Below are 17,362 nucleotides of genomic sequence, written 5' to 3' on the forward strand. Positions count from 1 at the left end.
CAGAGACTTAGGTACAGAGCATTCAATGCGGTGGTAATAGTTTTTTCTGAAATATTTCCCAATTGTCCCTACTCTCTCTGCCCCTATGAAACATATCTTCACCCACAAGACCTCCTAAAAGATCATTCTAGTTGACATGACGTACCACTTGACCCTTACTTCTCTTATCCGAGGAGATACCCCTCCTAGGATTACTTTTATTAACCTCTTTCGCAACAATTTGCTCGTGGGCCTTTAAGTATAATATCCCTATTACCATCAATCCATCCTCAGATAGGGAAAAATCCTTAGACACAGCCTATGGCCCAAAAACGCATCTTGGGCCTTTTATTCCCACAATTTTCATTCTCATGACTATATCATGAGCTAATTAATTTATTATGTTCGGGTAAAATTTTATTACAATAAAATTTTTAATTTATACTACAATAAAAATGAATTTTTATTGCAATTAATAATTATAGATTGCCTTGGTGAATTTAATTATTTAATTATTATTCTTACGCCTTTACATGAGTCCAATCTCTCCTTTAATAAGTGGGATCTAACACGTGATGTTTTTAAATTTTTAAAGAGGAGGTAGAGTTAAACAAGTAGTTTAAACTCTGGACAAGCTACTATAATACCATGAGCCACGCTAATTGCCTCTAGAGCCACGCCTCTCAATTTCTTAACATTCTGATAAAGTTAATTATTATAACAGTATTACATCATTTATTAATTACTTATAAGATGGAAACTAGTTTATCAATTTAGATACAAGTTCATCAGTGTTCTTGTCCGAAGTACCTCCCTCACTAACTGCCTCTAGAGTCAAACACCTCCATTCAGAGCATCCTCTTTCATTTCTCTTCCTCTCTCACCCTCTATTACTTCCCTAATGCAAAACTCAATCTCTTCTCTTCTCACAATCTCATTCTCATCAACCATAACTCTAATTCCCACCTTCCACATATCCTGAACAAACTTGACATATGTTGTTTTGTAGTTCCATTGTGGCATCTCCACCATTGGCACTCCCAAGCTCAATGCGCCAATGGTAGAATTCTACTCACAATGTGTTAAAAAATCACCCAATAGCACTTCCATTTGTGGATTCCAATTCACCAACAAGTTTTAACAACCCACAAAAAGTAGTATTTGCTTCCCTTAAGCGCCAAAGCCAGTTCCTCCATTTGCTTATTGCTTAAATTGGCCATGCTACCAAATGACATATAAATAACAGACCCTATTGTCAAGCCAATTGATGATACTGTAATAGAGGATTCTAATGTGAAGAGGTTAAGCCCATAATCACTATCATTCTTGACCCGGCTGTCAAGGTACTTCGATGGAACAGTTGGCCCAATTGTTAAAACTGGACAACTTTTTTTCATTGCATCCACCACCAGTTATAATAAAGCACGTCACATACAATCAGTCTTTAGAGCATCCACAGCAGTGGAGCTAAAAATTTAGCTTTTTAACTCCACAAAAAGTTACTTTATCTATTTTAGCTATTCATTTTGCAAAACATGCTGCAGCAGTGGATCTATTTTAACTTTCAACGCAATAAAATAATATAAACATCACAATAAAATAATACATCTTCTACAATAAAATAATACAAATACACAGTCACCACAAACCAAACCCAGGAACCCGAAAATCCAACAACCCAAAGCTGAAACTCACCTCGCCGGTACGCCGAAACCCACCACGCCGAGACGCCGGAACCCACGCCGAGACGCCGAAACACACCACGAAGCCCACCACGCCGAGACGCCGAAACCCACCACGAAGCCCACCACGCCGATACGCCGAAACCCTCGTCGGTACGCCGAAACCCACCACACCAATACGCCGGAACCCACACCGAGACGCCGAAACCCACCACGCCGAGACGCCGGAACCCACGCCGAGACGCCGGAACCCACGCCGAGACGCCGAAACACACCACGAAGCCCACCACGCCGAGACGCCGAAACCCACCACGAAGCCCACCACGCCGATACGTCAAAACCCACGCCGATACGCCGAAACCCACCACTCCGATCCACAAGCAAGCACTCCAGTCCACGGAAAGCCACTTCGATCCACGAGGCCGGAGCACAATCCACAACCCAACGACGGTGAGCTTTAGAGAGGGCGGTGAGCTTCAGAGAAGGAGAGACTGAAATGAAATTTCCGAAGTGACTGAAGCGAGGAGAGAGAGCGTGAAATGAAAGAGGGAGTCTGACCGAATAAAATAGTATTTTTTTTTTATAACTTTCAGCTACAGTGCTCATGTAGTGATACATGAGCACTGTAGCGCAAAGCTAAAAAAATTTAGCTTTGCCTCCGCTGCTGTGTATGACATTTTGTGGTTTGAGTGGAGCTAAAATAGCAATATAGCTATTTAGCTCCACTGCTGTGAATGCTCTTATTAAGGTATAGGTTAGCACATGTAAATTCTTATTATTCATTCAAGTTTATTATAGTGCTAGCTTTCCTCAAAAAAGAAAAAAGAAAAAAAGTTTATTGTGCTAGCAACTTTTGCAATATATAAAAGAACGGTTTTAACATCTTATTAAGAAAACCACTTAATTGAAAATGTATTAATACTTATCAAAAAAAGAATTTATAGTGTCCATAGTTTCATCTCATTATCGGGATGTAATTTCAAGCTAGAAATTATTATGTACTCTTGAAGTACCATAAATACATACTCCCTCCTCTTACATGAATGGTGGGTCTTACTAATTAAATTTATGGTGGAATCCACCATTCATATGAGATAAGGAAATACACATTAATTGTACTTCAGGAGTACCTAATAATTTTCCATTTCAAGTTAATGATCTATGTAATTAAAGTCATTGTTTATTATAATTAATTAGTTTTTATTTTCATTTACATAATTAAATTGCTTAACTCTATTTTTGAATAGACAAAGTTTGCCTCAAACATGTTTGGAGCCTTGGGCTTCAACCTCCATTAGGAAGAATATATGTGTTTCTGCCATGAGCAATGAACATGACTCACTTAATCTTAACTATACTTGATCCAAGTATCGAACCAACCAAATGAGTCAACAAGCATTACACATGACAGGGACACATGTCGTCTTTCTATAAAGACTAAAGCCCAAAGATCCAAATATGCTTAAAACATAACTTCTTCCTTTTTGGATGAAAAAAACACCAGAGGAACAAGATATGAAGAAAGTAAAAAAAGTGAACATAATATATTAATTAGCCCATTTGAGCATATCATTGAATTTCTTAACCATAATCTTTTATTTGGATGAGGAGGAAGAGAGAGGAAGGGTCCTCAGAAGCCTGCTACCCTTCCCTCCTCGCTCTTCCCCTCCATTCTAGACTTAAAGTTATAATACTTAACCAGTTAAACCTCCAAATATATAGATATATATATATATATATATATATATATTTATAGAGAGAGAGAGAGAGAGAGAGAGAGAGAGGTTTAATTTAACTCTAGTACTTTTTTAATTAAAAATCTCATTTTATTTTTAATACACAATGACAAGTGGTAATATATTTTAATCTTCACATTTTATTTAGTTAGTGGATATGTGACAGTTTCTCATTAAAATAAAAAGGGATTCTAATTAAAAAAATACTAAAAGTAAGCCAAACCTATTTATATATATATATATATAGACAAGGGAGAAGAGCAAAGAAGGGTGCTTGGAAACCATCCAAGGGACGAACCCAAGGGAGCCTGACCCCCCAAAAAAAAAAAAAAAAAAGTAAATCGGGTATTAAAAATATCATGTTTGGGGCATTTGGGCCCCTCTCCTCTAAGAACATGTCAGCCCAGGCCCAGCTCAGCAAGGAAAGATAAACCGTTTAACCTAATTCTAAATTTCAAAAAAAAAAAAAAAAAAGGAAAATGAATGAAATATAAATTTACTATTAACGAGTGTTCTTAGTTCTTAATTCAAGAGGATTTTTTTTTTAATTTATTTTATTTGGGCCTGATTATAACCCAAAAAACAGACCCAAATAAAATTAAAAAGCCCAATTAAAGGCCCAATAGAACTACTATCTTCTCATCAGGTAACCTCTCTAAAACCCTAAACCTAGCCTCCCTCTCTGTTTTTTCCTTCTCTCCAAAGGACAGAGAGGTAGTCAAGCCGCATCAACCACGCTGCCGGCCTCTCCAACCTCCAATTTTCAAGTATTTTTCTCTGATACTCTTTCTCTCAACACCATACGTTTATAGTTTTGTTTGTGTGAATATGTGCTGATTGTGGTGTTTGTTTTTTTGTTTTGCTGAGGATGATTGTGAATTGAATAATTGACAAAAATCCATTCATAATGTTGTTTTTTTGGCAATTATGTTTTGTGGGTTTTGTTGATTTTGTTTGTTTGGCTTTTGGGTTAGGTCCATTTAGGATTTAAGAATTCTGGGTATTGCATTTTCTGGTTAATTTTGTCTTTTTTTTGAAATATGGGTGTTTTTGATATTATCATTGGTATGGTAGTGTGAGTTTATGAATGAAATTTAATTATACTTTTCACTACTTTGTTGTTGTAGTAGTAGGGGGTGATATAGCTGGTGAAGCTTTAAGATGGTGCAGTATAATTTTAAGAACATTACTGTAGTTCCAAATGGGAAGGACTTCATTGATATAATTTTGTCTCGTACTCAACGGCAAACGCCGACTGTTGTCCATAAGGGCTATGCTATATCTCGCCTACGCCAGTTTTATATGCGTAAAGTGAAGTATACCCAGACGAATTATTATGACAAGCTATCTACAATCATCGACGAGTTTCCTCGTCTTGATGATATCCATCCTTTTTATGGAGATCTTCTTCATGTGCTCTACAACAAAGATCACTACAAGCTTGCCCTTGGCCAAATCAATACTGCGAGGAATCTGATTAGTAAGATTGCTAAAGATTATGTCAGGTTGTTGAAGTATGGTGATTCGTTGTACCGATGCAAGTGTCTGAAGGTTGCTGCTCTTGGTCGCATGTGCACTGTCATCAAAAGGGTTGCTCCTAGTTTGGCTTACTTAGAACAGATCAGACAGCATATGGCTAGGCTACCTTCGATTGATCCAAATACTCGGACGATCTTGATTTGTGGGTATCCCAATGTGGGCAAGAGTTCCTTCATTAACAAGATCACTAGAGCTGATGTGGATGTCCAGCCCTATGCTTTCACCACAAAGTCGCTCTTTGTTGGTCATACAGACTATAAATACCTAAGGTATCAAGTCATCGATACACCTGGTATTTTGGACCGGCCTTTTGAGGATCGCAATATTATTGAGATGTGCAGTATCACAGCTTTGGCACATCTTCGAGCTGCAGTGTTGTTCTTCTTAGACATCTCGGGGTCTTGTGGATATACCATTGCACAACAGGCTGCACTTTTTCACAGCATTAAGTCTCTGTTTATGAACAAACCTTTGACTATTGTATGCAACAAGACTGATTTGCAACCACTTGAAGGGTTATCAGAGGAAGATATGAAGTTGGTCATGGAGATGAAAGCTGAAGCTATGAAGACAGTGGTTGGTCAAGGAGGTGAGCCTACTGATGACCAAGGGGTGCTGCTGACCATGAGTACTTTGACTGAGGATGGGGTAATTGCTGTGAAAAATGCAGCTTGTGAGAGGTTATTGGATCAGAGGGTTGAAATAAAGATGAAATCCAAAAAGATAAATGATTGCTTAAATCGTTTTCATGTTGCGATTCCAAAGCCACGGGACCAGAAGGAAAGGCCACCATGTATACCTCAGGCAGTTTTGGAAGCTAAAGCGAAGCAAGCAGCAGAGAAGGAAAAGAGGAAAACTGAAAAGGATTTGGAGAATGAGAATGGTGGTGCAGGTGTATACTCTGCTAGTTTGAAGAAGAATTATATCTTAGCTAACGATGAATGGAAAGAAGATGTATTGCCAGAAATTCTTGATGGGCACAACGTGTATGACTTCATTGATCCTGATATTTTACAAAGGCTTGAGGAGTTGGAACAAGAAGAAGGGCTAAGGCAGGCAGAGGAAGTTGATGATGATTTTGAGATGGATGGCAAGGAATTGACTCCAGAAGAGCAACAAGCATTGGCTGAGATTAGGAAAAAGAAAAGCTTACTCATTCAACAGCACAGGATCAAGAAAAGCACTGCAGAGAGCCGACCTATTGTACCAAGAAAATTTGACAAGGACAAGCAGTTCACAACCAGGAGAATGGGAAGGCAGCTATCTGCTTTGGGGCTGGATCCATCTAAGGCCATTGACCGAGCCCGTAGTAGGTCGAGGGGTCGGAAGAGGGAGAGGTCACCTGATAATGATGGTGGTGATACTATGGATATGGATGTGGACACACCTAACAAGAGGCTGCGAATGAGGTCTAGATCCCGATCAAGGTCAGTCTCACGGCCACCGGGTGAAGTTGTCCCTGGAGAGGGCTTCAGGGACTCTGCTCAAAAGGTTAAGGCACAAAAGCTTGCAAAGAAATCTTCCAAGAAGAGGAACAAGGATGCACGTCGTGGTGAGGCAGATAGGGTAATACCTACTTTGAAACCAAAGCATTTGTTCTCTGGGAAGCGGTCCAGCGGAAAAACTGATAGACGTTGATTTACTAGAGGTAAATCCAAGTGCATTGCCTTTTCATTTTCACTTGAGCTTGTCTTTTTATTTTAACACATGATTTTTCTCATTGGTTATCTATATAAATTAAGATTACACTGTATGTTGAACGTTGATGGTTTTGCTGTGTGCCTGTTATCTGAGGCTTTGGGTGCATTTTTTTTTCCTTCTCCCCTGCATGCTTTTGGAACAGATGCATCTGTTTTAAGATTTTCAGATTATATGGATGCTGGTAAATAGGAGGATGCCAAAGCTGTCAACAGCAATTATTTGGTTCTTGATTGAACTTGTATTAATGATGGTGCTCACCTTTCTTGTAACTTGTTTCTACTTTGAGACATTTTAGTCATCAAATCATTCTATGCATAAAATTGCTAAAACATCAGACAATATAACTTATATTATCCGAGATTCCTGGGTAAAGTATATATTTGGCAGTTTCCTTGATGCTTGATTATTATTTTTTATTTTGAAAATCAAGTACAGCGTTTGTAAATTTTTATTAAGCTCTTTGCCCTGCATCCATTGTATGGAAAAGTTTGGTATGTTGATTGCCTTCAGTTTTTTAAATGCTAATATCATATTGATAGGTGATCGGTGCACATGTTTTCTTCCTTTCCCCAAAATTATTTTGAAAACAAGAACATCCCCTTTTATTTTCCTCACATGCAAACCAGCTTATATCCTTTATTTTGGATATGGCTAAATATAAGATATTGTTCTTGCATTGGAATATATTTTAGCCATGTGGAATAATCTCATGCTGCTTACATTCTTGCATGGGCTGTTTAACCCTTAAGAAAGGCAATTGGAAGAGCCTAGAGGTCAGGTTTATTGACTACTTGTCCCATCCTAGGCTTTATAATTGACATCATATTATGATATTAGAGACAAGAATTTTCAGAATCTTTGGGAGGTTTAATTTCTTTAGTAATAATCATGATGCTTTTTTGTACAGGGCATGTTGGTTCATGGTTCGTGGAGACAGAATTCCTTGGGTTTACTTGCAGTCAAGAAAGAATTTTGTTCGACCATGGCAGCATATCAGCAGATTTTTGTTATCTTCTTTGTTTTAGCATAATGTTGAGGCAATTTTGAGTTTGAGAAACGCTTTAAATTATAATTTTTCCTAAGCGGCTTGAACGTGACTTCATATTAAATTTTTTGGTTGACTTTTCTTAATATCGTAATGTGTATGAGTTCACAGATGAATTGGCTTAATTGCTGTTTGTTAGATACTCCAAGACCCAATTCAAATTATGTTTTCATTGATGACCGTTTCGAAACAATTCTCTGATTCAGTCAAATTCTTTGCTTGGTTGTTTCTCTTAATGTATGAAAGTTACAGCACATGTTTGAGTGAAAAATGCAACTGAAACTAAGCCAAAATTTGGCAGCATCCAAAGCCCAAGATAAAGAAGAATCATAGACTATGCAATCATTTAAACTTTTCCGATTTCACAAGAAAAATATGGACATATGACAAGCGGCGATCTATAAGACAAATTTTTTGTTTTATTGTATAAGATGACTAACAGGTATTCATTCCCCAAAGAATGCAAATTAAAAAAGTGTGATGATGCGCTTGCTAGAATGGGTGGGATTTTGTAATTTATAACATTCTCCCAATCTGATGCTTTGTTATTATGATACTATTGTTCAGACAAACTTGGCATGTACCATGGCTTCAGTCCTAGGACAGTTTAAACTTTAAAGAGATTGAATAAGAGCTATCAATATATTACACCGTAGGAAATTGGAAAATCAAACTGAGGAATTGGAACCTGGTACAAAAAATATTGGTTCAAGTAACATGAGGTGCCTATATACTCAAATATTGACAGGTAATAGTATATATAAATATGTATATGTACACCTCGTTCAGCGTGATACAACAATGTTAATGCATTACCACAAGCTAATGCTCGATATCTTACCTGGACGAGTAGAGCATAGTGAATTCATGAATTTAAATTATGGATTGCGTCGATGGACAAGGATTTGATTGCTATTGATCCTTGTTAGCGCAGATTATAAATTTTTCTAGTAACAACTATAGTTCAACACTTAGAGATAATAATTTGAGAGACTCGAAGTGAGAGGTTAATATAATGCTATATATGAACACCACGTAATCCAAAAACTTAAATTGATGAGTTTGGGTCCAACTAAATTGTAGTATTAAGGACTCACTCTTGTAATTAGTATCTCTTGTGGGACTTAAACACTTGACTAACCACACTGCCCACATGTAAATATTTCGACAAATCTCTACATTCAAGTGTGAATCTTCTACTAAATCACTTGTAACACTTTATTTATTTTTTCTCTTGAATGAAAGTCTTTTTCTGCACAATCTATGTGTCATGCATTACCTTCACCAATAGAGTGCCCTTTACTCAATTACAGGTGGAGCGAAGATGGGAGTCTTCCTTGCACAACAATGGCAGTCACCAACACGCATCTAGTAAAAACTTTACTTAATCATAGGTAGAATTGAGGAGTCTTCCTCTTAGTTGGTGTTATTCACTGTCAAACGCCTGCCCAGTTGAATCATTGACTCGAATTTCATAAATCCACTTGTTGGGGGAAATAAGAACTTGAAAAGACTGCAGTTGAATAGCTAATATAATATATAAGAACACCATATAACCCAAAGGCTTTGGTAATATGTTTGGGTCCAACTATGTTATATGAGCTTCTCACTCTTGTAATTAGTATCATCAACACTTCACTAATAAACTACATTACACACATAAATATTTCAAACTTAAACTATTAATACGAAACAACTAAAATCAACTTAAAGAATAAGACTAATCCCAATATATACATAAAAATCCTGATTTCGAATTTCGACTTTTTTTCCCTTCAATTGGCTTCTTTTCTTAATTGATTAAGATTCTCCACATCTTAATAATCAAGATGTGGAGAAAGAATTCCTTGGGTTTACTTGTAGTCAAGAAAGAATTTTGTTCGATCAATTCTTTGGTTTGGCTGTAGGTTGCACACTTCTTGACCATGGCAGCATATCGGCAGATTTTTATTATCTTCTGTTTTTTGCATAATGTTGAGGCAATTTTGAGTTTGAGAAACGATTTAAATTATAATTTTTCCTAAGCGACTAGAGCGTGACTTCATATTAAATTTTGGCTGGTTTTTTCTCTTAATATCGTAATGTGTATTAGTTCACAGATGAATTTGGCTTAATTGCTGTTTGTTAGATACTCCCAAGACCCAATTCAAATTATGCTTTCATTGATGACCGTTTTGAAACAATTCTCTGATTCAGTCAAACTCTTTGTTTAGTTGTTTCTCTTAATCTTGTAAATGTGTATGAGCTTCAATAACCCATGATAGACACGATAAATAGGAAAGTTACAGCACATGTTTGAGTGAAAAATGGAACTGAAACTAAGCCAAATTCTGGCCACATCCAAAGCCCATGATAAAGAAGAATCATAGACTACGCAATCAATTGGATACCCCAAGTCTTTGTACTTTTTGATGAGTTCGGCTAAAGTCTTTGAGCCAATGGCTTTCAAACGAGTGAGATAGGAATGGAGAATCTCCGATTGGTGAAAGCCACCCTCATTATAGGGACCTGATATTGTGTCAAATTGGACAGAGGCTGATGACTTGGGCTGCATGGATATGAAAATGAAATGAGTGATGGCAAATGTGGCTCTAACCCCTTTGGAGGCTAATGGGTTTGCGTGGCCTTGACTTGGGTAAGATAGTGCCAACACATGGGCTCCATAGCCTTTCTTTTCCACCTCTATCTCTAGGGATTACGAACTATCACTTTATTTCTTTTCAAGCAATTAAAGGAATAATTGAACAATGAACAATAATCACATGAGCAAGATACTTGTAGGCATTGGGTATGCAAGTCAAACATGTGTTCAACTACTTTATAGTTTATATTACGTCAACTGGAGAATGATATACGGAACTTGTTTTGATTGCTTAAAAATAAAATAGAACAATAATTAATCTCATGAGCAAGCTATTTGTAGGCATCAGGTATGCAAGTCAAACATGTGTTCAACCACTTTATAGTTTATATTACATCAACTGGAGAATGATAGATGTAACTTGTTTTGATTGCTTAAAAATAAAATAAGAGAGGCACGCAACATGAACATTTAGCGATATTCTTTAGGTTGGGATAGAGAATTTATATCCATGTGTGGTGCGCCATTACTACTGGATGCACATTTTTAGAACAAAAATTATCGATTTATATTTTTTTTAATTTAAACTTTTCCAATTTCATAAGAAAAAAAATGGACATGTGACAAGCTGCGATCTATAAATATTTCTTTTTGGAACATTTAGAATAAGACAGAAATTTTAGGCTTTATTTTATAAGATAACTAACAGGTATTCAATCTTCCAAAGAATGCAAATAAAAAAAGTGTGATGATGCACTTGCCAGAGAAGGGGTGTGAGATAGGAAGGGGATTTTGTAATTCATTACATTCTCCCAGATGCTTTCTCATTTATACTAATATTTAGATAAACTTGGCATGTATTATGATACGCAGTGTTTCTACTAACCTTGCCGTTTATTTGTTATTGGAATTCCATATTTTACTCCCAAAAAAAGAAAATGAAAAAAAAAAAATATATATATATATATATATGTGTGTGTGTGTGCGCGCGCGCGCGCGCGTATGTAGATACACACACCTCGTTGAGAGTAATACAACAATGTTAATGCTCGATATGTTTCCTGGACGAGTAGAGCATAGTGAATTGAATTTAAATTGTTAAATAAAATTTTTTAAAAAAATTGAATTTAAATTATTTATTGCGTCGATGGATAAGGATTTGATTGCTATTGATCCTTGTTAGCGCAGATTATAAATTTTTCTAGTAATAACTTTAGTTCAACACTTTTATTTTAGAGAGAGAATAATTTGGAGAGACTCCAAGTAAAAGGTTAATATAATGCTATATATGAACATCACGTAATCCAAAAACTCAAATCGATGAGTTTGGGTCCAACTAAATTATAGTATTAAGTCTCACTCTTGTAATCAGTATCCCTTGTGGGACTTAATCACTTGATTAACCACACTACTTACATGTAAATATTTCAACAAATCTCTATATTCAAGTGTGAACCTTCTACTAAATCACTTGTAACACTTTAGTTAGTTTTCCTCTTGAATGGAAGTCTTTTTCTAGACAATCTAAGTGTCGTGCATTAACATCACCAATAGTTAGAGTGCTCTTTACTTAACTATAGGGGGAGCGAATATGGGAGTTTTCCTTTGCACAACTATGGAAGTCGCCAATACACATCTAGTAAAAGCTTTACTTAACCATAAGTAGAGTTGAGGAGTCTTCCTCTTAGTTGGTGTTATCCACTATCAAACACTTGCCTAGTTGAACCATTGACTCTTATTTCATAAATCCACTTGTTGGGAGATAGGAACTTAAGAAGACTCAAGTTGAGTAGTTAATATAATATATAAAAATACCACTTAACCCAAAGGCTTTGGTAAAAAGTTTGGATCCAACTATGTTATATGAACCTCTCACTCTTGTAATTAGTATCATCTCAAAACTTTACTAATTAACCACACTACTCAAACAAGAATATTTCAAATTTAAACTATTAATACAAAACAACTAAAATCAACTTAAAAAATAAGTTTATTTTTTCCCTTCCAATTGGCTTCTTTCCTTAATTGATTAGCATTCTTTACATCTTTTAGGTCTTTGAGTACGAGTTGGGTTCAGCTCACACCTTGGCGTGTAAATTCTCAATTACCTATAAAACATGTATAATTCAAAATGGGTCACAAATTAACATAAAAGTAACATTAAATATGCAAATATGAGATTACTTTATTTCATATATTTCATGCTCATCATGATATATCTTTCTTTAGGTTGGATATTAAAAGGAGGTATTTTGCTAATTTTAAAGTTTATAGAAATATTTTGGTTAGTTTATAATTTTAAGGGATATTTCTATCATTTTAAAGGCTTTCATGGTATTTTGGAGTTTTCAAGAATATTTTGGCTATTTTGGTGATACATTTTCCAATTTGATGTTTCAAAGGGTTTTTTTTTTTCATCTTTTAGGTTTTTATGGGTTCTATTATGCTGAAAGAAAAGAGGGATTTTGGGTTCATGAGAAGGAGGTTTTAGTTTAATTAAAAGTAGAAATCCTAAAATATGAAAGGGTAGAGCAAGAGACAGGAGAAAATGCTCAACACAGAGCATTATGCAACAAACTAAAACCAACGTTGCTGCACAAAAATACTCAACACCCACTTCAATTAGAGAAATCCAGACGCCTATTTCCTATAATTCAGTAGGCCCGAGTGTAATTCTCGATCTCACTTGGCAGCACTCCCCGATCTAGTGCCCTTTCTCTTGATCTCCCTTGCTCAACAATCATTTGTTATCTTCCTTATTTTGTACTTTTTCTCTCAAGAAGTAATGGCATGTTCATTATTTCCCTTGTATTTTTCTTCTTCTTGATGGTTCTGACTCTGACATTGATGGGCAAATTCTCATACTTGACCTCTTGCATGTGCCTTGGCAAAGAGAACAAGATAAGTTTCTCTCTCACTCTCTTTATATAATGATACACATCTTCATATGATATTGCTAAATGCATAGATCGGCAGGGATTTACTAATGAATATATTTATATCGGCATTCATGAATATATTCATTTTATCTCTCTAAATATATTAGTCTAGCCTTGCTAAACATATTTCTTAACCTCTTTTTGTATGCTTTATATTACATATCCCACATTGCTTGAACATGAGAAACTCTTTCTCTTTTTCATTTTTCCTACTTCATTACGTTATTTTGTTGCCTTAGATAAAAACACAACAATAGTGTCCAAATAATGACCAATTGGCGTGAATATCGAACTCAAGTACCTTAAAGAACCCAACTTTAATCACTAATTTTTCCAAATGAAACGTGTACTCCTACAATCATTTAACCATCATTCTAATAATAACAATTCATTTATTACTTTATGAGATAGAAACTAGTGTATCAATTTAGATACAATTTCATCAATGTTCTTGTCCGAAGTGCCTCCCTCGCTGATGGCCTCTAGAGCCAAGCCCTTCCATTTTATAGCATTCTCTTTCATTTCTCTACCTCTCTCACCCTCCATTACTTCCCTTATGCAAAACTCAATCTCTTCTCTACCCACAATCCCATTCTCGTCAACCTTAACCCTAATTCCCACCTTCCACACATCCTGAACAAACTTGGCATCTGTTGTTTGGTCGGTCCATTGTGGCATACCCACCATTGGCACTCCCAAGCTCAATGCCTCAACCGTAGAATTCCACCCACAATGTGTAAAAAAGCACCCAATAGCCTTATGTGATAGCACTTCCATTTGTGGGCACCAATTCACCACCATGCCTCTCTCTCCAATATCCTCCACAAACGTTTTTGGGAGCTTTGCTTCCTCTGAAGCCCTAACAACCCACAAAAAGTAGTAATTGCTTCCCTTAAAACCCAAAGCCAATTCCTCCATTTGCTTGTTGCTTAAATTGGCCATGCTACCAAATGACACAAAAACAACAGACCCTGCTGGCTTGGTGTCGAGCCAATTGATGATATTAATAGAGGACTCTAAAGTGAAGAGGTTAAGCCCATAACGGTCATCATTCTTGACTCGGTTGTCAAGGTACTTAGATGGAACTGTTGGCCCAATTGTAAACAATGGACAAATTTTTGACATTGCATCCACCACCTGTTATAATAAAGCACAACATATAATCAGTCTTTAATTTATTGGGGCTCATAATTGTTATTGTTCTTTCTAAAGACTTCTTATCCTTTAGTAAGTTCATTGCTTTTCAAAACTTAACTTCTCTTGAAAATTGTTTAGTTTCCACACTTTTTCATAATTCTCATTTCTTGAAAATTTTTTACTTTCAAAAGAGGGTTTAGAACATCTTGCATATCCACATGATTTTCCTTTTAAACCTCACTACATAGCATTTGTATAACTTGACGTAAAATATGCATAATTCCTTTGAAATATAAGCATAAGCATATTTATCTAAAGCATTGTTATAAAAACACATCTTACAAAAAAAACATGGGCTGCTAGACCCTCATGTCATATTCTTTCTAAAGACTGATTAAAATATATAAAAATTTGTTGATAGTCACGGCCTCAATTATGCTAGGATGTAATGTCAACCTAATCTTCTATCTAGCTGTAGTCAAATTTTTTTATAATTAATATTTGTTTTTAGTATATCTTTATATTACTTAATCCTATATTAGGATGATGAAAAAGAGAGTAACAAGAAGAGAAGTAATTGCAAAGCTACTGAAATATAAAAACTAGTTAGATTATGTGTATCATTAAATTTCTTAACCATAATTTAGATGATGAAAAAGAGAGTAACAAGAAGAGAAGTGAAAAGCTATTGAAATATAAAAACTAATTAGATTGAGTTTATCATTAAATTCCTTAACAATAATTTGGATGGGAGAGAAGAGAGGAAAAGGTGCTTGGAATTCCATTCATCCTTTCCTCCTTCCTCCATTTGTTCTAGGAGAAGGTATCTCTTGTGTCTGTTCCATGTAGCAGGCCCCTCACAAGCTTGTGGATACCATATTAGGGCCCAAAAAATTGTCAAAAATTTGCTCCATAGTACGAAAAAATATCTCTTGTGCCGGTTCCATAGAGCAGCCGTGTGAGATAATTTTCACCGTGTAGCGGACTTGTGAGATATTTAAAGCAGTTGCAAATATAAAGTAATAGCATTAAAAATGGTCTACAGCATAACCTACCTCAGCCTCTAACTTGTAGAAGGTGTTGACAACAAGCCAATCGGCTTTATCAGCGTTATAAAACTGCCTCAGCACCATCTCAAAATAAGCTGGATATGATCCATTATCATAGACGAAGGATGGCAAATCTTGTAGCTCAAGCAACGGCATTCCAGGAATGGACACTGGTGTTGATGAAACTGGGAGCTTCAAAAGTCCATGATGCACATAATAATATATGAAATTAACAGCACATGCTTGGGTGAAAAATGAAACTGCGACTAAGCCAAATTGTTTGGCCACATCCAAAGCCCAAGGCAAAAAAGCATCATAGACTAAGCAATCAATTGGGTGCCCCAACTCTTTGTACTTCATGATGAGATTGGCTAAGGTCTTGGACCCATTATCTTCCAAACGAGTGAGATAGTCATGGATGCTCTCTGATTGGTAAAAGCCACCCTCATCATAGCCATCAGATATTGTGTCAAATTGGACAGATTCTGAGGGCTCAGGCTGAAAGGTCTTGTAGATGAAATGGGTGGTGGCAAATGTGGCTCTTAGTCCTTTGGAGGCTAACCTCTTAGAGAAATGGAGCATTGGGTTTATGTGGCCTTGACTTGGGTAAGGCAGTGCCAACACATGGGCTCCATAGCCTTTGTTTTCCATCTCTCTTTTGGGAGTACAATTACTACTTCACTCCCTCTCTTTTTCTAGGTAAGTGAAGAAATGAATGAACAATAAAGAACGCGCTATCACATATTACCAGTTGAGCCAAGCTATTTGTAGAGGCTATGCAAGTCAAACATATGCTCTCCCAATGGATAGGAATAAAACAAAGATTGGTAGGTGAGATTAGAAAATAGATACATATAAGAAAGAGAGGCCATAAATGGCCATATCCCAAAGACATTTTAGAAAAGAACAAGGGAAAGCCTCCAAAAATAATTTCTAGGCAAATACAAAACTCTGTCAATCAATTTTTTGATTAGTCCATGGGGATAATTTCAAGGGATTGAAAAGTGGTATACATATATAAAATAATGATCCATGTAACATGAGTTGACAATAGATTAAAAGATAAGAAATTGGAATCAAATAGAGGAATTGGATCGGGTAACATGTGGTACCTATATATAATAATATAGCAAAGGTAATAATTATAGGACAAAGTTTCTCTCCAAGCTAGTTTGGAGAGAAACTCTACAAACTCAGGGCAAGCTACAAACTCTACAAACTCTACAAACTAATTTGGAAAGAAACTTTGTTCATAATTATATTGAAGGTGGCCCAAATTCAGGGCAAGCTACAAATAAGCTTGTTGGCCATGGCCACTCTAAAATTTATAATTTTCTTTATTTTATGTATAGTTATTAAAAACTTTAAAATTTTAGCTATAAAAATAAAATTTGGCCCCCAGATATTTAAGTTAGTCCAATAATGCTCATAAAAAATAATAAATTTTTTCAATTGGCCTAGTATATAAATAAAGTAGTTTTTGTTTTTTCAAATTCATTTTTTACATGTTTAATATCAAACTAAACAATTTCTATATGCTCATTGGAGTTTAAAAAATGCAAGTTAATTTCCCTAAAAATATTATCTAGCGAATATACATATGTTGAAGTTAATAGTTTCGTATATAATATATTTATAAATTATGACTTATTTTAGTATCAAAATATTAAGGCTTATATTTATGTGTTTACACATAGCGTGATACAAAATATTAAGGCTTAGTATCACAATTTGGCCCTCCAAACAAAAAATTTTAGCTCCGCAATTCAAGATTATTAATGCATGACCACTAATGCATTCCAGGGAAACAAAAAAATAAAATATGTTACCTGAACGAGTTGGGCACTGCAAGTTGCATTAAAATTTTCGCAAGCAACAGATATATAAGGATTTAATGCCAATCGGTCAACGATGATGCAGATCTTCCGCATCGTATATCATCTCTTTCACGTTTTGTATTTAAGAATTCATTTC

General features: G+C 35.7%; 2 protein-coding genes and 1 pseudogene across 3 annotated transcripts; 1 reads left to right on the forward strand and 2 right to left on the reverse strand.

Annotated features, from left to right (window-relative positions):
* Positions 1-739: 739 nt before the first annotated feature.
* On the reverse strand, positions 740-1,376 carry LOC142631456 (flavonol 7-O-beta-glucosyltransferase UGT74F1-like; annotated as a pseudogene).
* A 2,667-nt stretch (positions 1,377-4,043) lies between these two features.
* LOC142631133 (nucleolar GTP-binding protein 1-like) lies at positions 4,044-7,807 on the forward strand. 2 transcript variants are annotated; one of them, XM_075805218.1, is made up of 3 exons: positions 4,044-4,164; positions 4,528-6,584; positions 7,545-7,807. In XM_075805218.1, the coding sequence occupies exon 2, from the start codon at positions 4,559-4,561 to the stop codon at positions 6,572-6,574; it is 2,016 nt and encodes a 671-aa protein (XP_075661333.1). In that variant the 5' UTR covers positions 4,044-4,164; positions 4,528-4,558; the 3' UTR covers positions 6,575-6,584; positions 7,545-7,807. The 2 variants fall into 2 exon arrangements, with proteins under 2 accessions (XP_075661333.1, XP_075661332.1); XM_075805217.1 differs by having other exon boundaries at positions 4,049-4,164; positions 4,525-6,584.
* Positions 7,808-13,530: 5,723 nt separating this feature from the next.
* LOC142630303 (UDP-glycosyltransferase 74F2-like) lies at positions 13,531-16,168 on the reverse strand. The gene is made up of 2 exons (XM_075804283.1): positions 15,395-16,168; positions 13,531-14,339 (listed from the first exon to the last, which is right to left on the reverse strand). Exons 1-2 carry the CDS (start codon positions 16,037-16,039, stop codon positions 13,617-13,619), a joined length of 1,368 nt encoding a protein of 455 aa, XP_075660398.1. The 5' UTR covers positions 16,040-16,168; the 3' UTR covers positions 13,531-13,616.
* Between the last annotated feature and the right edge of the window lie 1,194 nt (positions 16,169-17,362).

The sequence above is a fragment of the Castanea sativa genome, chromosome 4 (genome assembly GCF_040712315.1).
Source record: "Castanea sativa cultivar Marrone di Chiusa Pesio chromosome 4, ASM4071231v1".
In the NCBI taxonomy this organism is placed as follows: Eukaryota; Viridiplantae; Streptophyta; class Magnoliopsida; order Fagales; family Fagaceae; genus Castanea; species Castanea sativa.

Coding starts and splice junctions, on each gene's coding strand:
- LOC142631133 (XM_075805218.1), top strand. CDS start 4,559: ATGGTGCAGTATAATTTTAAGAACATTACTGTAGTTCCAAATGGGAAG.
- LOC142630303 (XM_075804283.1), bottom strand. CDS start 16,039: ATGGAAAACAAAGGCTATGGAGCCCATGTGTTGGCACTGCCTTACCCA. Junction 14,340..15,394: donor TCTACAAGTTAGAGGCTGAG/GTAGGTTATGCT, acceptor TTATTATAACAG/GTGGTGGATGCAATGTCAAA.